Source organism: Mesoplodon bidens, assembly GCF_964165515.1.
Source record: "Mesoplodon bidens genome assembly, chromosome: 10".
In the NCBI taxonomy this organism is placed as follows: domain Eukaryota; kingdom Metazoa; phylum Chordata; class Mammalia; order Artiodactyla; family Ziphiidae; genus Mesoplodon; species Mesoplodon bidens.
Genome location: NC_138172.1, coordinates 43,444,510 through 43,467,141, shown reverse-complemented (window position 1 = coordinate 43,467,141; position 22,632 = coordinate 43,444,510). Strand labels below are relative to the sequence as shown.

General features: G+C 55.4%; 1 protein-coding gene across 7 annotated transcripts in view; it reads left to right on the top strand.

Moving 5' to 3' along the window:
* Positions 1 to 241: 241 nt before the first annotated feature.
* The window catches only part of SCN5A (sodium voltage-gated channel alpha subunit 5), a gene marked incomplete at both ends in the record, with an annotated part of 86,494 nt that continues 64,103 nt past the window's right edge, over positions 242 to 22,632 (top strand). For 5 of the 7 annotated variants that reach the window (XM_081247697.1, XM_081247695.1, XM_081247696.1 and 2 more), the window contains 6 exons: positions 242 to 514; positions 3,009 to 3,154; positions 10,509 to 10,589; positions 11,907 to 12,035; positions 18,807 to 18,898; positions 22,365 to 22,595. In XM_081247697.1, the coding sequence (XP_081103823.1) occupies positions 242 to 514; positions 3,009 to 3,154; positions 10,509 to 10,589; positions 11,907 to 12,035; positions 18,807 to 18,898; positions 22,365 to 22,595 (952 nt within the window). Of the gene's footprint in view, positions 515 to 3,008; positions 3,155 to 10,508; positions 10,590 to 11,906; positions 12,036 to 18,806; positions 18,899 to 19,032; positions 19,125 to 22,364; positions 22,596 to 22,632 lie in introns of all 7 variants that reach the window. The other 2 variants (XM_081247693.1, XM_081247691.1) reach the window with 1 other exon arrangement.

The window sequence follows — 22,632 nt, the reverse complement described above, 5'->3', positions numbered from 1 at the left end:
TCCCTGGAGCCTGGAGGGCTCTGGGTTTGCCCAGGCCGGCATCCGCCAAGTGTGCCTGTGGAGAGGTGGGGAGCATCTTTGCCAAGATGCTGGTCCTTCCCTCCACCAGCCCAGCCACTCCCCCCAGGTCTGGCCACCCTGCCCCCTGGCCGTGGGCGCAGCATCAGCCCCATGTCTGTGTCTTTCAGCTTCCCTGCAGGCAGTGTGAGGACAGCCTGTGCCCCAGAAGCAGGATGAGAAGATGGCAGACTTCCTGTTACGTCGGGGCACCAGCAGCTTCCGCAGGTTCACCCAGGAGTCTCTGGCGGCCATCGAGAAGCGCATGGCAGAGAAGCAGGCCCGAGGTTCGGCCACCTCGCAGGAGAGCCGAGACGGGCTGCCCAAGGAGGAGGCTCCCCAGCCCCAGCTGGACCTGCAGGCCTCCAAAAAGCTGCCGGATCTCTATGGCAACCCACCCCGAGAGCTCATTGGGGAGCCCCTGGAGGACCTGGACCCCTTCTATAGCACCCAAAAGGTGACTGTTGCCCACCCCCACCCCACCTCCCTGCAGCATCCCTGTAAACACAGCAGACAGCGAGAGGGCCTCGCCTCCATACGGGGCTCTGTTTGGGGTTGGCTTCCCTGGGCCTTGGGAGAGTGAGTCATTAGTGATCTATATTCCCATCACCTTAGTGTTAGAGTTCCGGAATAAAAGGCCAGAATTATGCAGCCTGAGGTGGTTTGGTGCTATGAAAGAAAGAGCAGGCAGCCACACTTGAAATCTTGCCTCCCTGTGGAGTATCTACTTTGGGAATCATCTGTGGTTAGATTATTCTCACCCCTGGAGGACTCCTCCCGGTCCCGTGGTATGTGTGGATTGGAGTCAGGCCGTGAGTCCAATTTGGGCCCCAGAGCACAGCATGTGATCCCTCTCCTAACCAGAGACAGCATGTAGCCCCCATCCCCCGCCCCACGGAATTTGCTAGGCACTGGCTATGTAATGACAGCTCAGGCTGGGGGCCACAGCAGCAGCATCCTGGGCCTTGTGGGCTGGTGATGGGACCATGACGGCCAGTGGGAAATCTGAGAGGGGTAGGGAGGGATGGTTCTGCCATTGTCCGTCCTGAGTGTAGGGAGAGGAAGGGGCTTTTGTCCACTAGGGCAGGGTAACCCAGGCTTCCTCAGGCATGGATTTCTACCCAGGAGGTCAATTCCCCCGTCTGGGTCCCCTGCCCTGGCCTCACCTCTCAGGACCGTGTGCTCAGCCCTGCACCCAGCCAGACCACGGGCATGCCCACCCCGGCTGCCCACACTTCGGGCCTCACTGCCGGAAGAAGGCGGGTTTGAGTTTGGGGGAGGACTTTCCCCAGAAGGCTGGGTGCCGTGGAGGATGGTTCCTGCCCACATCACTGCAGTTGGTCCAGGGCTGAGGAAGCGCTGAGGAAGTGAATGTGAGCACCTGGCGGGTATGAGTGTTGCGTGTCAGTGTCACCGGGCGTCTGAGTTGTGTGTCACTGTGCATTGAGACTTCATTCAGGAGACCAGGAGTCTGAGGGTGGGAGAGGTGCTGATTGTCTCTGTGTGTGCAGGCACATGTGAGTGGGTAGGTGGAAGGAAAGCCCACCCAGGCTATATGCACAGGTGGGAGAAGAGACCTTGAACCTGGTCTCGATTCCCCCCCGAGTTCGAGTGACTCAAGCTGGGTTAAGGTGGGGGCCTGGGGCCACGGTTGGGGTCAGAGTTAGACTAGACATTGGGATTAGTCAGGTTGGGTGGGCCTAGGTCCTGGCTGGTCAGAGCTGGAAGTGAGAATTAGGGTCGGGTTAAGGCTGCAGCTGGGGACAAGTCAAGGTGTGAGTGGTGCATCAAAGTGGCGATGCGGTTGAAGTTAGCTGGGACAGGCAGGAGTCATGGCACAGGGACAGCTGAGCGTAGGCCAGGGCTGGGCTGGGCTTTGGGGGCTGTTGGCAGTTGAGCCTGGGAGGAGTCAGGGACACTCTCCTGTCCCTGTGATCGGGGACACTTGAGTGGTGGCCCCAGGTAGGATTCTGGTCTCTAACCTCCCGTCTCTCCTTGCTGACCCCCGGTCACCCTGCCTGCAGCCCCACCGGGTGATGCAGGCACCACAGCAGAACTTTCAGTCCTCATCTATCTGGTCAACTTGTCTCCCCAGCCCCGAGTAAAAAGAACCTTATCTCAACAACTCAGCCCTTGGAGAAGCACAGCCCCAGGCTATGCCACCTCAGCTGTGCCCACTGAGCCGGGACAGGGGGAGTGGACTGCTGTCCTCAAGGGTGGCATCTGGCTCAAATGCCCACTCGATGTGCTCGTGGCTCAGCCTCCAGCACCCATTGTCCATTCCCATGCCCCGTTGAGCTATGTAGATAGAATCTTCTGGAAGCGCAGGGAGCGGGTTTACCCTGGGCTGCACATGATCCCCCGAGGAAGACACTAGGTCGTGTCCTCTGGGGTCAGGTGGGGCTGTCATCTGTCTGGACTCCAGGAGACACGGTCCCCGGGAAAGCTTCACTCTCCTGGGCTGAGCTCTGCATTTTCCTCATCCCTACTCTCACCCCTGAGTCCTCCCTGCTGACCCAGCTTCCTTGTCAGACCCTCACTCCTCAGTGGGCCTCGTGGGGGAGTACAGAGGGGTCAGAAGGGAGAGGGGAAGGAGGGGGCATCAGCTGGGTCCTGGCCTCCGCTATGATAACAGCTCGGCTAGGATCATGAAAGGCCTCTTCTGGTTGGGACTGTAATTTTCAAACGAAACTAAATCCACCCAACCTGACAATCCCTTAAACTTGATCTCATCCCACCCCAGCCGTGGGTGACCCAGCAAGGGTCCACTCACCTGCCAAATGTGCCGACTGCCCCTACCCCCCACCTCTCCCTCAGGCCCTCTCCTCTTCCTCTCACCCTACCCTTTCTCCAGAGTTCTAGGGCTCTAAGCCAACAGCTGCCCCCCAAAAGCCTCTCTCCATAAGGGCCTAGGGGCTGCCACCCGACCTAAAGCAGCTCTCCGTCCACAGACCTTCATCGTCCTGAACAAAGGCAAGACCATCTTCCGGTTCAGTGCCACCAACGCCTTGTATGTCCTCAGCCCCTTCCACCCCATCCGGAGAGTGGCCGTGAAGATCCTCGTTCATTCATATCCTTGGCAGTCTGTCCCTGCTGTGTGGGCCCCAAACAGGGCGGGGGAGGGGGGCGGGTGGTGGATGGGGCGTTTAGGGCTGAGGGTGGTGCTGATTCCCGGTCTGTCCTCAGACGAGCACACAGTTGTCACCTGGGAGCGGTTGGACATTAGTCTCTCAGACCCCACCCCGAATCTGCATCTGCATTTTAACAAGATCCCAGGGGATCATGGACACATGAAAGTTTGGGGGATTCGGCTCTGATCCTTCGGGAGAGAAACATCCTAGAAGCTCAGCTACTAAGGATCCCAGAAGAAATGAGGCCGATCAGTGTCTCCTGGTTCTGGTCTTGGCTCCACATGTCCCCTCCCACTGCACCCCCTGGGCCTGCACCTCCCCGCCTACCAGCTGGGACCTCAAGCAGGTCACCGGGGCTCAGCCAAGGAAAAAATGCTTCCCAGTAAAGAGGCCTCTGGTTTATTCACACGTGGGCCTCTTTCAAGGGAGGCATCGCTTGCTTTTTGATTAGGTGTTGACAAAATGTTTGCAGTTTCCGAGTATCTCAAAGAACTCTGGTTAGCGTTAAGTTATATAAACCACAACCTAAAAAATTTTCAGGCTGCGGAGGAGAGCTATGGGACGGCTGCAGTGTGGTAAGGGACGGGTACTGGTCTTTGGGCCCTAGGAGGACCCCATTCGGGCCGAGCATGGGACAGGGAAACAGCTGTTCTCTGGACTTTTGAAAAGGGGCCTACACATGGAGCCTCTTGGGGTGGGGGTGCAGGTGTCTGGCTGTGGAGTCAGAGGCATGTGTGTTTCACTGTGAGGGCCTGGGCAGCTTTGCTTTAGCTGCAGCTGACTTGCCTGTTTAATTGAATCAATGATGCTGGGCTCAGTGGTGTGATTAGTTGTTGGGTTGGCGGGTTGTCCCGAGAGCTCCCCAAGGTCCCCCCTCAGTTCCCCCTCCGGATGGACCTTTTCTGAGGCGAAGGCGAAGGTCTCACCCATTAACCTCTGGTCAGGGCAGGAGGCTTCAGGAAAACAGCTGCTCAGTGGGGGACTGAGTAACAGAGACAGATGCTGACTGCTCGGGGGACATTTCCTGCCAGGCAGGGATGAGGGGTGCTCCTTACTGGCTCCACTGTCTGCCCACCTGTGCCCTGGTGCCGGATTCCAAACCCAGGGACCAGTGAGAGGGCCTCAGGGCCCCGTTTGTTTTCTGCTTGCAGACGCTCTCCAGCCCCCTCCAACTGGCTCCTGCCTATCTCATGGAGATCCTGAGACACATGTATGTCCAGGGACCACCCCCTGCTCCCAGGCCATGCAGGCCATGGCTGTGGCATCAGTAGGATGGTCTCTAGGATGGGCAGACACTGTGGGGAGAGACTATATTCAGGGGCAGCCTACCATTCACAGCTGCATCCTACTTTATGAGGCAAGGGTGGTCCTGGATTTAATTTTGAGCCATTCTGCAACTGTTCCCAAGCTCCCTGTAGGCACCAGGCACTTTGCCCGGCACCCTGGGGGTGTCAAGCTGAATGAGACACTGTCCTTGCCCCCTTGGGAATTTTACAGTCCCCTCAGAGTGATTAGACAACCACACAAGGAGTTGTCATTTTTGCCGGCATGTGGGCATAGCCTGGTGAGAGCAGTGCAGCGGGAGGAAAGGCCAGCCTTCTTCTTGCTCTCAGCCTGTCTCCAGCCTCACTCCAAGGGTGTGGCGTCCCTGAAAGCATGCTCCGGCTCCCACCTGGGGCTTCTCCTCCAGGTATCTAACCAACCCAGCTCTATTTGGCAGCCACCGCAGCCCCTAGGGATGCAGTTGCAGCCCCAGGGTTCCTGCAAAGCTGGGCCATGGGGCAGCTGAGGCCAGGGAGGCGGTAGGGGCAATGCAGTCCCCAGCCTGGCCAGAGGGTCGACCGAGCGGTGGCACTGAGGCTGTGAGGGGCTGGTTCCGCCCGGCAGGACCGGCCCTGAGGTCACTGAGGTGGACCTTGTCTCCCAGGGCAGCTGCCCCAGGGAAGTGGCTCAGCATCTGGGAGGCCCTGTGCTGGGCTCTGAGCAGCTGCCCTGACGCTCCACTGCCTGGGGATGGGAGCGCACTGCTGGCCTCCAATAGCGCCCCTTAGCGGGCTTGGGGGGCACTGAGGGAGAAGAGGGGCCTGGACTGTGGGCTTTGGGAGCAGCCCCTCTGTGTCCTTGAGTCTTGCCATCAAAGTGTGGTACACCGACCAGCAGCAGCAGTATCACAAGGATCTTAAAGGAATTGCTGAAACTTGGGCCCAGAACCCGCATTTTAGGAAGGTCTCCATGATTTCTGCACACACTGCTCTAAGGCAGTCACTTCCAAATGTCAGTCTGCCAGTGGCACCTGGGAAGTTTGTTAAAAATGCAGATTCCTAGCCCCTTCCAGACCAGAATCACCAGTGTGAGGCCTAGAAATCTACAAGCTCTTCATGCATTTCTCTTTTTTTCAATCAAGATACAGTTCTCATACCATAAAATTGACCATTTAAAGTGTACCATTCAGTGGACTTTAGTATATTCATAAGGTTGTGCAACCATCACCACTTTCTAGTTCCAAAACATTTTTATCACCCCCAAAAGAAACCCCATGCCCATTGGCAGTCACCATGCATTTCTAATGCCCACAGATTTCAAGTTTTGAATTATGAGCTTTCTCTCCATTTACATTTTTTTTATTGTGGTAGAAAACATGTAACATAAAATTGACCATCTTAATCACTTTTAAGTGTCCAGTGTGGTCATATTAACTATAGGCACATGGTTGTGCCATAGATCTCTAGAATTTCTTCATGTTGCAAAACCGAAACTGATTGTTGGCTTACACATTTCTATAGCCATTCAAACATCTCAGTCCCCAGTGTGCAAAGTTCTGTGCCAGGCCCTTTGGACAGGGCAGTAGGGGCAAAGACTAACTTACGAGGGGGCAGGGATGCAGTCCCTGCTCTCCAGAAAGAAATCCCGCTCACTTGCGACAATCCAGGCATTCCCAGTGACATGCTGGTGATTGTGCGATAACTCAGTGCAGCTTTGCTCTGGGCTCCACGCTTGCAGCGCGTCCCTGGGAAGTTGCCTAAAAAGTAAATACGGGCATGTAGAATTTTTTTTTTCTGAAGTATTTTTGTTATAATCCTGCAGAATGTGTTCCTGCCAGGATTAAATAAAAGAAACCAACAGAACACCAAATTCCACTGCAGTCACATTCAGAGAGGCCGCACATTCATGGCAAGCAGCATTTTGCCTTCCTGGGTGCATAGGATCTGTTCACAAAATCCTCCCACATTCCCCTAGAAGATTCAAATGGGCAATCAAACCACATGTTTGTATGCGTGTGTGTGTGTGTTAATTTAATAGCACAAATATATGAAAATACCCAGACCATTAATTCCCTTCTCTTTGGGAGTTTTTTGACTCCTTAGGACCTGAAGACAGGCAGCCCCAGTTTCAGGCTTCCCCCACAACCCAGGCTGGCAGTCCTTGCTGGCATTTTAATTATGAGGCTGGGAGTGGGTGTTTGGGGACAATGACACGGCAGGATTGAAGATGTTCAGCTGAGCTCAGCCCCGGAGAGCTGGCCTTTGCCTCTGCCCACACGTGAAACCAGCTCAATCATCAGCCTGAAACCACCAGGCAGTGCAAACAGGTGTGCCCTGGCCAGGAGTACACTTGACTTATCTCTCTGGTATTTGGCTGTGTGCATGGCTCCATGGGGGACCTAGGGATGCTTGGGTGCAGTCACATGGACTAAAGGCTCAGTCTAGGTAGGAAAAGATCACATACACAGGAAAGACTGAGAATAATGGAAGGGCTGTCCTCAAGGATAGGAGAGCCAGGCAGGGTTTTGAGCAGTCAAGTGGCAGAGACCAGAGTCTGTGTGCCTCACCTTCCATTGCTGTGTCTGGAAAAGCCAAAATTCATTCAGGGAGCACTTGTCTTTTCCCACCGTGTGACCCAGGCCCTGGCTGGCAGGGCTCAGAAGGGCTGTCTACTCTGGTTCTTCCCTAAGTCTTGATGCTAGACCTTGATTCCCCTCTGTCTGTGTCCCGCCAAGTCCTCTGGTCCAAGGCGGCCTGTCCGCACTGCTGCTGTCTGCCAAGTGACCTTTTCTCCACTCTAATGAGAGCTCTGAGTGGTGTGTGCACTGAGAGAGGGCTTGGGAGAGGCTTGGCTCCCCAGACAGGGGTCTCCCCAGTTCTGAGCCTCACCAGGAACAGCTGGGCTGACTGACGGCTGGAGGAACCCTAACCAGCCTCCAGTGCCTGTCTAAATGCCTCCTCCAGGAAGCCTTCCTGCCCAGCCTAGCCAGAGGCGGGACTGGTTTCTCATAATATCCTATCTTGGAGCAGTTCAATGGCGAAGAGGCCTGCCTATCTCCTGCACAGAGCCACGCACATGTGCTCACATGAGGTTTGTTCTTAAAAATGACAAATAATTCTGTTCTTCCTGGGTGGCCATCTGCTCACACTTTACAGAGCCCTTCACCCTGTGGTTTGTACTCACAGTCGTTTTCTGTGACTGCTATAACAAACTACCACAAACTTTGCCACTTGAAGCAACACGGACTTACCACCTTATAGTTCTGGGGGTCAGAAGCCCAAAAAAGTTCTCACTGGGCTAAAAGCAAGGTATTGGCAGGGCTGCAATCATTTCTGGAGGCTCTAGGGGAGAGTCTGTTTTCTAGGTTTTTCTGTTTTCTCGGGGCTACGGGAAATCCTCGGCTCTGGCCCCCTTCCATTTCCAAAGTCAACAGCAGCTGGTGGTGTCTTTCTCATAAGCATCATGGTGATGCCTCCCTCTTTCTCTTATAAGGACCCTGTGATGACATTGGGCCCACCCAGATAATCCAGGATAATCTCCAGATCCTTAATTTAATCACATCTGCACAGTTCCTTTTGCTGTATAAATTAATGTTTATAGTTTCCAGGGATTAGGATGTAGTTGTCTTTGGCGGGTAGGCGGGGCATTATTCTGCCTACTAGAGCATCCTTCAGGGTAACCTCTTTGTGCCTCAGTCTCCTCATCTCCAAAATGGAGACAAAATGGAACCCCTCCTGCATTCTTGGGCGAATTGAATTAGTTAATAGATGCAGAGAACAGAGCCTGGCACCTAGGAAGGGCTCAATAAATACTTGCTCTTAGCATCATTACTTTCACATTTCAGGAGTCATCTGATCCTCGGTTGGTTTAGCAATGGATCTGTGGGGATGAATAAAGTCTGGTTGAGGGGCTTGTTAACTGCCTGCCCAGTGAGGAAAGCCTTGGCAGAGAGCCGGGATGTGAGGACGGGAATGTGTGTGCACACGTGCGCACGTGTGTAGGGGAGAAAGGCTACTGAGATGGGTATCTGATCCTACCCTTGAAAGCTGGAGAGGAACTAGGCCTGGCCATGGAGACCCTCCCCCAGGCAGAGGGATGCACAGATACCAAGCTGAGGGAGGGACCTCAGTGTCTGGAGAGACACCCTCTGGCTGGGGAGGAATCAAGGTTCCCTGAGGCCCTGGCCGCTGAGCTGAGCAACTCTGGTTTGAGTATCCAAACCCTGGGGTGGGTGTCCCAAAACCTGACCCCTCTCATCTCAGATGAGAAATTGGAGAATTCGTTATGAACTGGGGGCCAGGTCTGACATGCTATTGCCTGATTCCCTGGATTCCCTAGAAGGAGTGCTGGAGGTGTGGAGGGCATTCACCTAGATTCCTTGACATAGCCCACCTCTCTCTCCAGCTGGGCCAGCCCCCCACCAAAGTCAGTACCCCAGCTCAGACCCATCTCCAGTCTGACTGCATTGGGCTCCCCATTGGGCCCGAGGCTGGGCCAAGCCATGGGAACGGGTGGAACTGTGATGGAGAGGGAAGAGGCAGGCCCCCGGAGCTCAATTACTGCAGCTCCTGGGCTTCCGGTGGGAATCGCCTGGCTGGCAGCTGCTGCCCGCAGGGCTGAGGCCGGGACAAGGTGGTGAGCCTGAGGGCAGCTGCAGGGAAAGGAGGCCCAGTTTCCTCTCTCGGGCTGGGGAGAGGATTTGTGGGGCAGCAGAGTGTCCCTGTTCTGGGCTGGGCCTCTCGGGGGTGCCCCTACCCACAAGAGGCCCAGGGTCTGGCCCTTGTTCCTCTGCAAGTCCGGTAGAGGTAAGGGAGGCCATGGCGGTCAGTCAGAGCTTTGTCCAGCCTGAAGCAGTGTCTGGGACTTGGAGCCAAAGAGTCAGGGATCATGGTGGCGCAGTGGTTAAGAATCTGCCTGCCAATGCAGGGGACACGGGTTTGAGCCCTGGTCTGGGAAGATCCCACATGTGGCGGAGCAGCTAAGCCCGTGTGCCACAACTACTGAGCCTGCACTCTAGAGCCCACGAGCCACAACTACTGAGCTCACGTGCCACAACTACTGAAGCCCATGCGCCTAGGGCCCGTGCTGCACAAGAAAAGCCACCGCAGTGAGAAGCCCGCGTACTGCAACGAAGAGTAGCCCCCGCTCGCCGGAATTAGAGAAAGCCCATGTGCAGCAACAAAGACCCAACACAGCCAAAAATAAATAAGTATATTAAAAAAAAAAAAAAGACTCAGGGATCAGACAAAGCCTGGAGCAGTTCAGTGTGAGACCAAGGGCCCAGAGGATGCCCGAGACGCAATCCCAGCATTTGAAGGGCTCCCTTTCTGGTGGGGACAGATGGGCACTGCCATGCTAAAAGAGGGATGCCTGGTGCCATGGGGGTGCAGCAAGCAAGGAGTCAGGGCAGGCTGCTTGGAGGAGGCACTCCTTGAAGGAGGGAAGCAGTGTACTAGGCAAAGCAGAGGCCACGAGTGAAGAGCATGTGCAAAGGAGGAAGCAGCCAGAGATGTGGTCCCCTGCCTCCCCCCGGGTCAATGTGTCCAGACAAGGCATGAACATTTTGGCAGAAGTCCTAGCTCAAAGGTCAGCGTGGGCTGCTCCCATAGAAGTGGAGGAGGGAACTCGGGGCCCTGCCACCGTGGCTTTCCTCTCCCTGAAACAGGGGCCCCTGAGGAGCTGTTTATAAACACCCATCTCCCTCTAATGTGGCCAAGGACAGGGCTCCCACTAGGCCATGGGTAAAAACCTCTGAGTTCTGGGGGGCCGGCCCCTCCTCCCTTCTCTCCAGGATGGGCCCTACAAGGGACTCTGCTGTTGGAATTCAGGTGTCTGGTCCCTGTTGGGGGCTGTGGAACAGGGCAGGTGTCCAGCCTCAGTGGGGAGGGGTTAGCAAGGACTGGGCAGAGCCCCGGTGTGTCTCCTGGGAGCCCCTGTCTCATTGATCTGGCAGCCCTGGCCTGGCGGTGCCGACAACTGGGGCAGGACCCCCTGGCGGTGGCAGCCCGTCTGGCCCCCTGCAGGTGGCTTTCCTTGACCCTGCGCCATGTTCTTCAGCATGCTCATCATGTGTACCATCCTGACCAACTGCGTGTTCATGGCCCAGCACGACCCTCCACCCTGGACCAAATATGTCGAGTGAGTATCTTCAGGGCCTCTCCAGCCAGCCCCTCCCGCCCTGCCTTTTCCATTCCAGACTCTTGGCCTCAAAGTTAACCCCAGCAGAGGCCCAGGGACTCACCCACCTGGTGGGGGGTGGGGGTGGTCCTTGCCCTAGCCCTTCCCTCTTCGCTGCTTCCAGTCCTGCCAAATTCATGCTTTGAGTTATGTCCTCAGGAGAGGAAGCTCTCCAGGTTGGCAAAGTGAGGGTTTCTCCCTGACCCACCCTAAAGAGGACTGATGGTATTGCAGAAGGCTCTGAGACAATACTACTAATAATTGATTGAGCACTTAGTGCATGCCAGACACTATCCTGGAGCAATAAGCATCATGTAACCCTCATGACAACCCAATAGGGCAGGTACAGACACTATGCCCATTTGACAGATGAGAGACAGAACTGGAGAAGTGACCACCCCAGACCTTGCAGCTAGGGGGTGTGGCTGCCGGGAAAAGGCCCAGGACTGTTCCGACCTCAACACCACACTCTGCTGCCTCTTTTCCCTAAGCCCTGCTTCCTATAACCATTTGCACAGTTTTAGAAAACTGTGCCTGGTTCTTCCCAAATGAACGTACCTGACCCATAGATTCTAAGTGGAACCCAACAGGCCCTGTTTTTAGGGGGCCAACGAAATGTAGGGGACAGCCTCTCTTACCTAAGTGGCTTGCCTGGTGGTGCTCCTTGTTCACACAGGACCCAGCAGCACGGTTGGTGCTGGGGTCTGCATCCAGCTGCTAAGACCTGGAGACAAGCATGGCTGTGGCCCTGTGGGCCGCAGTCCCAGCATCCGAACATTTGGGATTGCTCAGCTGGCCCCGGACACAGAGAACAGCAACCTCCCAGCCTCAAGTGTTAGAACATCAAACCCCCTTTCCAAGCCCAAGGTAGACAGCTGTACCCACCTACCTGTAGGTGGTTGAGGATCTACAAACAAGAGTGAGGGGCCAGGACTCTGAGTGTCCTAACTGTCCCACAGTGGCCACCGTATGCCTGTGTACCTGGACCCCCAGGGCTGGGGTGAGGAGATACATGGAGGGTCTTCTTACATCAAGACAACCGAGAGACAGAAGATGGAGGGTTCACATGGGCATGCACAACGCTGAGTAAACGGGAAGATGCCTAAGTTGACCAGGTGTTTGGAACGAAGCTCCGGCCCCCAACTCCAGCTCTGCTGTGGGGGCTTTGCAGGGAGCCTGGTCTGAGAGCCCTCGAGAGGGAAGCTGCATAGGGCTCCTGCCAACCTGGCCTGCAGGCTTCACCCTCCCTGAGAAAGCCCACTGGTCTCTCCTCCCCAGGTACACCTTCACTGCCATCTACACCTTTGAGTGTCTGGTCAAAATTCTGGCTCGAGGCTTCTGCCTGCATGCGTTCACCTTCCTTCGGGACCCGTGGAACTGGCTGGACTTCAGTGTGATCGTCATGGCGTAAGTACCTCGCCCCTGTGCTGTGTGGGGTGCGGCCACACTGACAGGCGTGGGCGCCACTCCTGGCCCCAGGCTGCCCAGCCCCCTCTGCCTCCCTGCAGAGGCAACATCAGCTCTGCAGGAGGAAGATGGCGTGGAGGCCCTTGGCTCACGCTGGTGGGGAGAGACGGGTTCAGAGTAGCTCAGGCGGCCATGCTGGTTAGGCCCCCTGGCTCATCTGTGGCTCTGTGTTAGCCCTTTGCTCAAGGGACTCCATTAAGATTCTGGTTTAGCATCCTCTGCTGTTTCTGTCAAGGGAAACCAATGTTACAACCTGAAATCTCTGGACCACTATGAACAGTGACCTGGATTCCAAGGTGATTTAAACTTCAGGAAAGAGAGCAAAGGAGCTAGAGAAGTGGCTGGGCATCCCCAGGAGCTTATGCCAGGTGCCCCAGCATGGCTTCAGTCTCCACTCAGAGAGTCAATGTCTGGCACATTGTGAGATGCCTGGTCACTCACATGATCCAGTGGGTCCTCACACCACTGGAGGACCAGAGAGGTCACCTGGGTGGGGGTTCCTTACTCCCATTTTACAGATGAGAAAACTGATGCCAGGGACACAGTAAGCAAATGTGACCCCAGGCCTGCTGCCATGCCAGCTGAGGCCCCACTTCCTTGCCAGGGAAGGGACCCTTGCTTAGGGGTTGTGTTGAGGCATGCCACTCTGGATGTCTCAGGCAACGGATGCTGGTTTCTGGTGGGGATGAGTGATTAAGGCAGGCCTCCCATGCAGGAGTCATGGTCAGGGGCTCAGCCATCAAACCCTTTGTGAAAGCCTGATGTGTGTGGAAAACCCAGTGTGTGCAGGGCTGGGTGCCGCACCTTGGCAAGAGCAGAGCTGATGAGGGTTATACTCCCTACCCTTATAGAGCCTCAGTTTCCCCACTGGTAAAAGGTCGGTGTTGAGCTGGGTGGTATCAGAGGTTCAGTTCAACTGCCACTTTCTAGGATTCTCAGATTCACTGAACCCACCTGTTCATGACAAAGTCTTTATTTACCCTTGGATGTGAGCGGCTCTGAGCTCATCCATGCAGTGGAGGAGAGAGGAGAAGAGGGAAACTGGACCCTGCTGATGGGGTGCTCTCTGCCTGGTGGTCAGAACATGCATCAGAACCCCTGTTTCTAGGCACGCTGCTTGTGAGCTGACTCCAGCCTGCCATTTTACAGGTGGGGAAACTGAGGCTCAGAGAGAGGCTACCACTTGCCATGAATCCAATGTAGATTTAGGCCTGGGCAGAGCTAAGTGAACAAGGGAAAGAGTAGTGGGGTGTGGGGGACAGATTGTGCAGCCTTACAGGCCATGATAAAAGCCAAGTGTGATGGGAGCCAATGGGGGTTAAAAGCAGGGAGGGACGTGGTCTGATTTACATTCTAGGAAGATCACCCTGGCTGCTCTGTGGACAGGACTCTGTGGAGGGATAAGGGCGGAAGTGATGGAGCAGCTCAGAGGCTATTTTCGTAGCCAGGAGAGAGGATTGTGTCTAGGACCAGGGTCCCAGTGGAGAAGGTGAGAGACATGGTCAGATTCTAAGTATATTTGAAGGTAGGCCTGACAGGAGACCTCAGGGTGGCTATTGGCTTGAGCAGCTGGGTGGCTGGTGCGACCATTCGTTGGCCTGGAAAACAGAGGGAGGAGAAGAATCAAACATCCGGTCTGGAATGTATTAGGTATGAAAGCATCCAGGGTAAGATATCGAGTCGGCAACTGGATCTTCCAACCTGGAGTTCAGGAAAGAGGTCCACTCAGAGGTATAAATTTAGAAGCTGTCGGGATACAGATGGTATTTAAAGCCAGGAGACCGGATGAGATCATCTGGGAGTGTCGCCAGGGAAGGGAAGCCGCCTGGGGACTGTACCCTGGGACGCTCTAACATCCTGAAGTCACAAAAAAGGAGGATGGAGCGAAGAAACTGGAGGGAACTGCCAGGGAGGGCTGAGGAAAACCAGGAGAGAGCAGTATCCTGAAAACCAACGGGGGAATGTGACTCGACTTGAAAGAAACCACAAGGAGGCTGAGGAAGGTGAGAACCAAGACGGACCGTTGAAGTCAACAACATAAAAATGGTTGATGATTTTGACCTTGACAAGATGGCTTCCAGGGGAGTGGGGGACACATGGCTGATTAGAGAAGTCTTGAGGGAGGGTGGGAAGAGGGCGGGGTGGGGGGGAGGCAAATGTACCCATCTGCTTTGTGGGGTTTGCTCTAAAATAGGAGCCAAAGTAGGGTGGTGGCCAGAGGGGAGGATGGGTGAAGGGAGGACCTTTAAAGAAGGGAGGCATCGTTGCAAGTTGATGGGAACAATCCACGAGAGAGGGGAAGTTGGTGATGGAGGAAAGGGGACAATTGCAGGAGCAAAGCCCTTGAGCTGGCCCGAGGGGTAGGAATCCAGGGTCTGGGTGAAGTGTTGGCCATAAGAACAGGGAAGGCAGAATTTCAAGTGGCAGTGGAGGTAGATTGATAGAGCCGATAGTGAGAGAAGGAATTTCTCTTCTGATTGCTTCTGTTTTCTCAGTGGTAAGAAGCAGGATCATCAGCTGAGAACACAGAGTTGGGAGGCAAGTCTGATGTGTGAGAATGGAGGGAGCATTCTCTGTCAGAGCCAGGGGCTTGCATTCATGGGAATGGAGTAAGATGGCTAAGGCGGACCCAGGCTCCAAGGTGCCCTACAGTGGGGGTGGGGGTGGGGTGCGCAGTGATCCATTGGCCCCTGAGGGCCCGAAGTCACAGGAAGGGGCTTCAAGAGGATAGAGCATTTGCCTGAGCCTTTCCTACCTTCCCATCCTGGAGCCTCAGCAGAACTGTGTCATGGCAGCTACGCTCCCAGAACCCGGGCCCCTTGTCTGATGGCAGGAGCCAGGCTTTGGCTTGTCATCAGCCCATGACTCTGAGAGATGCTCTGAGTCCTTCCCATCCAGTCCTTAGCCAGTCCTCCTGTCCTGTCTCATGCCAGTCAGTCCCCATGGAATCCCGCAGAAAACCTCTCCCTCCACTGGGAATTGCAGAGCAGGAGTGCCTTCCTCACCAAGCCCTCCTGCCTTCACTCTGGACCAGAACCAGGGGAGAAAAAGCAGAACGGGGCCTCAAGAGGCCACGAGACTATTTCCAGTTTTCCGAGCGACTCACAGAAATGGTCCACTAACTTCCCCTGGGGCTGCCTGGGCCCATTGGCATGTCAGGTTTGTGCTCTGGGCTGGATTGGCCTGGCACTTTGATTGACAGTGCTCCTGCCTTATGAAAACAATGAATTACTGCCATGGTAATGCTGTGAAAAGTGTTCTGCTATAGCCAAAATGATTCAATAATGAGGGCTCTTAGAATCATCAGAGGAGTCTTAAGTGGCAACAAAGTTCTATTCAATGAAACTCCCCATCCCACCCTCCGTTTTACAGATGGAGAAACTGAGGCTCATAGAGAGCCTACCACTTGCCTAAAATTGTAGAATGAATCAGCAGCAACGCTGGGGCTCAAACGAAGTCTCCTAACCCGTAACCTTGAGAAGCACCCCTATTCTGATGTTTCTGGCTAGGCTTCCACCTGATCCCCAACCCCACCCACTTTAGCATTGTGGAGGGTTGGGGGGGGTGCCAGGAAGCCTGCCAGGCTCCACTTGCAATCCCGCAGCCAGAGCTCTTCCTGTTGCCCCCTTTGAGCTGGGCATTACCTGCTAGTTAGCGCAGCCTCCCACCTTCTGGGGTTGTTATGGAAACCAAACATGGAGGGAAAGGGAGGGAGAGCAGAGAGGAAAGGGTGGCAATCACCGCAGTAGCTAAAGTGCTGTGCTGCCTGTACCTCTGCCTAGCAGCCCAGGAGGGGCCGTCTGCCTGGAATGGGAGGGCTGCACAGCAAGATAGGGGCAGAGCAGGAAGAAGGCCAGGGTCTGCCTTCCTCATGGTTCCTCAGCCTCCAAAAGGCTCCCTCCTGCGCTGGGGCTGGTGTGATGGGGTGGAATTCTCACCCACCATCGGCTGCTTTTTCTGTGTCAGGGCCCACGATCCACCCCCGCAGCTGTCTGCCCCTGCCCAGCCGCTTGGCCACAGCAGAAAGAGTAGAATGGCTTGGAGGAGCGTTTTGCCAGCTTGGCAGGAGCAGAGCTCCACCCTGACCTGGGCCACCGCTGAAGCTGGCCCTTTGCTAAATACAGGGTCTCTCCTGCCTTGCCATTCTCCGGGGCCCCAAGAGAGGCTTTGGTGGGGGTCTAGGGCCCCCAAATGGGAAGTAGCCAGGCACTAGGCTCTGGGTCAAGTAAAAGAGGCAGCAGCCCCCGTGTCACAGACATGGTCACAGACACACCTTGTCCTCACCCTGCTCTGTGCCCCGCCGTCAAGTCTTCTTCCTCCTCAGTATTGCTCTCCCACGTGTGACCTGACTTCACCCACACGCAACCACTGGCCCCACCCTGTTCTCAGCCACACAGCTGGCCTTGAAGGCTGCCGGAAGCACATACCTTGGGGTCTCAGCTTTCGTATGCCCAGCAGGTATTGAGCAAAGGGCAAGCACTGTCAGCGCTGGGGGCCCTGAGGGGGTGGGGAAGGCAGGGTCTACACTGGGACAGGCGAAGACAGGCTAAATCCAAGCAGGAGATGGGCAGGGCTTCACTGGAGACACGAGGGGACAGGCAGGGTCTGGAAGGGACAAGAGGCTGAAGCAGGGACGGTTGGTTCCCTCTCCATTTGGCACAGTTCTCTGCCCATTCCCTGTAACCAGAAGAGACAGCCTTGAAGCCAGTGTCCTGAACAAGAAAACTTTGTCCCAGGCCACACCCATTGGAGTAGCAGCAGAAAATGGATCCAGAGCCATCCACAGGCTGGAACTGTGGCTTCCATGTAACAGTGACATTGGCAATGGTCCAGGTTCAACCTGGCAGTCCCGTGGCCACACCATGTCTGGACAGAGAGTCCAAGCCTGAGAGGAGAGTGTGGGACAGAGGCCTGAGGGTCAGAGCCCTCACAGAAAGTAGAATAGCCATCAAAAGTTGAGAGGGAGCTTCGACTAAATCAATAGATGTATATGGGCCAGAACAAGGGAGGTGACTTCTACGCCCCCCGGAACACAGGGCTGCATCTGACTGTTGTGCCCAAGAAAGATTTGCAAGCTGCAGTGAGTCCAGCAGAAGGAATGGAAACCACACCATGGAAAGGATCTGGTGTAGACAGAAGGAAAGCTCTGCTGAGAATGAGTCTGCTGACTTCCCAGCTCTGAAGGGATGTGGAGAGAAAGAAGGGAGCAGGCCTCGTCCACGGGGCCCCATAAAGACGGAATAGCCCCATGGGTGGATGGAGAGGAAACTGGTGTCAGCCCAGGGTCAGAGCTGGACCCGCCTGACCCGAGGACATTGAGTCCCTTGGCACAGCCTGCCAAGTCCCTCCCTGCAGACCCCAGAGCTTGAAGGCAGATTCAGAAACTCTGAGCCGAGTGGAAGGGCCTGGAGGTCCACAATGATAGGCAGAGTGAGTCTGTCAGCACTGTCAGCCCACCCTCGACCCTCACCCAGTGTCCCTGGACTGACGTCACTCAGACACCGGCTCGGACACAGTTGGTTAAACATCAGACATCCTGAGTCTGCTGTTCTTTGTCAAACCTTTGGTTAAATCTCAGACACCCTGGATATGAAACCTTTGGCTAAATATCACAAGTCACTTGCCACTGTCCCAACAGCCCTGGTCACATACTATCCATCCATCTCTCAGACATCCTGGTCATGTGACCCATCCACGCATGTCTTCACGCTCTGCTTGGGCGGGTCCCTGCCAGCCAGAGACCGACTCCTTCCTCCTGTGATTGTGGAAGCTATGGATGGACGATTGTCCAAGTTGCAGGTGGGAGCCCCACGGCCACTCAACCCTGCTGAGCACCACTCGGGCCCAAGCGGGACACACACCGAGGAGGGCTGCTTGCCTCCCGAGGTCACTACTCCTGTGGAGACCCAGGGCCATCGTGAGGAGACACCAAGACAGACTGGGGTGGACTCATGGGAGAGGGGCTGGCACATCCCTAGGACCCCTCAACCTGCTTTTTTCTTTTCTTGTGTTGGCCGTTGCCTGTGAGTAGTTAAGAGCTAAATATTTGGGCAACCTCCCATCTCATCTTCCAAAGCATCATTTTGGGAACTCTTCTCCCTTTGAGTACTCAAGTCACCTCCACCTCCTGACTTCAGGGACTCCTGAGCCACGCCTTGTGCAGAGATTTGTGGTTGGAAGGAGGGAGTGGGATGCCCTCGGACACCCAGCCATGCCTCCACAGCGGTCTCAGCTAGACTTCAGGGTCCCACGGATCAGAGCTGCCAGGCACTAGCTGGTGACACTGCAGAAGACATAGAGCAAAACCAGGACCAGAAACCCGCTTGCTTCCTATATCACCTGGCCTGAGCCTCCTGGAAAATGGAGTTTCCCTCTTTGCTGTGTCTCCAGTCTCAGACCCCACCATGTGGCTTCGTGTCCTAGTTCCCAAGTGGCATGGAGAACGTGGCAGAGTCGTTGCCTCGTGACGCTGTTTATTCACAGGACCATCACCGAGAGAGCTGCCTGGGAGCTTGCTCTGTGGACATCCTTAAGGCACCCTCGCTGAGGTTCCCCGTGGCAGGAGGGATGAGATCAGGAAGAAAACTTAGGGGAGGCCCTGGGTCATGCACAGCCCTCCCCGTGGGAGGGGGAGAAGGGAGAGGGCTGGTCGGGGAGGGCGGGCTGAGGTGCCGCTTTGTAATTCCCAATAACTGTGATTTGATTCTACAGGTATGTATCAGAAAATATAAAACTAGGCAATTTGTCGGCTCTTCGAACTTTCAGAGTCCTGAGAGCTCTAAAAACTATTTCAGTTATCCCAGGTAAGATGCCCAGGTTTGCCTCCCAGATCTCAGCTACAAGTGACTCTCTCTCCGTCTCCCCCACCCCCCTCCTCTGACTGTGTGTCCTACTGGCGTGTTGTCACTGTCTTGTGTGTGAATTTCCCTTGTTACAGATACACCACTGAATTTGTGGACCTGGGCAATGTCTCAGCTTTACGTACCTTCCGAGTCCTCCGGGCCCTGAAAACTATATCAGTCATTTCAGGTGAAAATCAGGTTAAACGCCAAGGCTGGAGGGACACGCTTGGGCCTTTCCAGCTACCTGGGAGCCAAGGCGACCCTCGGGAAGGCCCCTTCAAATGTGCCTGTCCCCAGAATACCTCTCCCAGAGCTTGGGTATGGGGGCTGTCTTCAGTGGACACGGCTGTCCCCTCCATGCCTCAGAATGGGCTTTGGACTGCCCACCCCAGCAAAGCCCACCACCATAGACCCCCGGGGGCACAGAGTACTCCATGGCAGGTCCTGGATTGAACCCAAATTCTTCCCAAGGTAGTGATTTATTTCCCCAACTGAACTCAACTATTGGAATAGCTGAAAGCTTGTATGTGAATTGCTTCAGCCTGAAGCATCATCCTCCGATAAGGAAACTAAAAGTACTGTTGGTGAGGGAAACCACACCCAGAGTAAAAAAGGATAGCTCAGGCATAGCCTTTCATGGCTGAGTGCCCATTTCCTGCCTTGAGCCCCCTTTGGTGATACACACACAGCCGATACTGCAGCCCCATTCTGTGAAACGGAGAGTACTCTGTGGACAGGTGTCACCGGTCCTTGGCGTTTAACAGCCTTTGCTGCATGTGCGGTAGAGGTTTAGCAAACCGTGCATGGTAGCCTCGGGAAGAAATTCTCCTTGACGCATGTTGGCAGTTGTCCCCGGGAAACCTTCTGAGGCCCAGACGACCTCTCTAGAAAGCCAGTCCACCCCATCCATCTAGGAAAGCTCTCAAAGACTTATAATGATTTCAGAGCCCAGAGGCCCCTTCCAGAAACTTTTCTAAGTGCATCCCCACTCAGAGCTGGAGAAGGCATTTCTTTTAAGAAGGCAGCTGGAAACAGGTTGCATGTCACCAATCTGGAGAGATGTCAGAGTTGGTGAGCCAGATGGTTGTAACCACTCCTGACTTGGAAAGCTCAGGGGTCCTGGGCCCTTGGCCTGCATTTGCTATTGCTGCCCCCAGGGAGGCAGGGACCCTTCTGTGAGCTCCCTGAAGGAGCTCAGACTCCCCCGGTGGGGCTAATTATCTAATAAGAGGAGCCCCCACTTATGCTGATTTCACACTGAGCCTCAATACTCCTCCTGGCTCTGAACCCACCACGGGGTGAGCCCAGGAGCCACTTGCCCGCACGCTCCCCGCACGTGGCCCAGACCTCTGCTAAGAGTCCGTAGCGAGTGGGGCACTCTGTTCCCATCCCCATGGAGCCCCCCCCCCAACATTGTGACAGGCATCATTGGCCAGGGTCAGTCCTCTAGGGCCCTGGGGACTTCATAGCACACACCTGGCAAGGATAGATGAGCACACTGACCACGACAATTAAGAAAAATCATCTTCCAGTTTGTTTTATTTTTAAAAAATGAGGCTGATAAAGGAAAATATTTCTCAGTCCGGGGAGTCCCACTGGATCTCTTCAAAGCTGCCAGCAACCCAGTGAGGCAGCTCACAGCAGCTCCTGAAAGCGGTCATTAGGAAAACGCTGTGGTCAGCATTACCGACGTCTCCCTTGAGTACGACGGGTTCACTGAGCTGAGGCTTAATAGCCGTGGCCCTCTCCAGACCTCAGTCTCCTTTCCTTTAAAATGGGAATGAATCGGAATGGTTAGTTTCCAAGGGCTCTTCGCCCAGCCTGTTAGAACTTCAGTGGAGGGAGGATTTCCCACTTGATCCCCCGGGACCCATCTCTTCCTGGGTCTTCTCAGAAAGAATCCCTTTACTTGGTTGGAATCCTTCTTGCCGGAAGTGGACTCTCATCAATGTGAGAAATGGTTAAAGGAATGGGTCACCAACTGATTGTCCTCAAGGACACTATCTCCACAGACCAGGAGGTGCTTTTCAGAGCCTTGAACTGAGTGATTCAGGCCACAGATACTTTGGAGGCAGAGTTTAATTTGGGGCTGCTGCCCACGGCCCCTCACTTTGCCCCCACCATGCCCCACACTATGGGTGGGTCTCCAAGTGTGGCGAGGAGAACCAGATGCCCACCGAGGGTCCTAGAAGCTCTGCTAGAGATGAAGCGTAGTTCTGGACTACAGAGGGCTCGTGAACCCCGCCACCACCATCACCACCTCCACCACTCTGGGCCCAGACCCCTGCAAGGTCCACCCAGTGCCCAGGCAGTTGCCAACATCTGCCAGGATGATTTCACAGAGAACGCGGAGTGCCTCCGAGCCCTGGGCAGGCAGCAGCGTTGGCGGTACTGTGGGGAGGACTTCCTCTCCCCTCTCCTGTGTTTGCCCATCGCTGCCTCCTTGTCTCTGAGTCATGGGCACAGCAGCTGCGGGCACAGCCGCACAGGTGCTCCTAACACATTAACCGGCTGGACGATGGACGGATGGAGCTTAATCTGAGATCTGGCCGCTTTGATGGGGGGGGACGGGTGGGGAGGAGGGATGGGAGGTGAGTCCCTGCTGCTGGCAGAGATGCCCCCTCGCTCCCAATGCTCTGCTCGAACTTGTGAACTTGCTGTAGGACCGCAGCCAAGTGTCAGACCAAAGGCGTCTACACTTGCTTTTCTGTGCGGCACTGGCTTCTGCAGGGATCTGGGCCGTGCAACTAACAGATCACGGCCTCTTAGCTTTGGGGGGTGGGATGGACGGGGATGGGTCCCAGGGGGACAGGGCAGAGGAGGAAAATACAAAACAGGTACCCCTGTGCCTTTCCCAAAAGTGGGGCCTGAGACAGAGCAGGCCCCTTAGGACGTCGCCCACCATGGCCTTAGCCAGACCCCCCCGCCAACCTCCCCAGTGCACACACCACATTCCCCTACCAAGAATGGCTGTGTCTCTCCCCATCTCAGGATCAAGGCCAAGGCTGTCCATTGCCCTGGAGGGGGCCTGGCCCTCTGTCTCCTTTCCAGGAACTACATTTAAAGGGACAGGCCTGGCATAACTTGGGACCATCCAGAGGGGGATGGGCTTTGAGTGTTTTCTCCCGCAAGGAAACAGCATTTTCCATACTTATTTCATTTATTTGGCTATGGAGAGCAAAGAGAACTAGGCCCCTCTGAAAATACACAGCCAGACTGGACTCCTGCCCCAGGGGGATCAGGACAGACTCTCAGCAGCAGAGGAAAGGGAGGTTTTGGTCTGAAAAGCCCAGGAGAGGCCTCCTTCCCCTGCCCCCACCTCATGATCGCCCCCCAAGCCCGGCACCCGTCAGGCCCGGCCCCTGTCCACTGGAGCGGGGAGCACGGGTGCCATGGGTGACTCTGAGCTCCTCCTCGCCTCCCCCAGGCCTGAAGACCATCGTGGGGGCCCTGATCCAGTCTGTGAAGAAGCTGGCTGATGTGATGGTCCTCACGGTCTTCTGCCTCAGCGTCTTTGCCCTCATCGGCCTGCAGCTCTTCATGGGCAACCTGAGGCACAAGTGCGTTCGCAACTTCACGGTGCTCAGTGGCACCAACGGCTCCGTGGAAGCCGACGGCCTGGTCTGGGAATCGCTGGACCTCTACCTCAACGACCCAGGTGCTGACTGGCTCTGTGGCCCAGGCAGGGCTTTGTG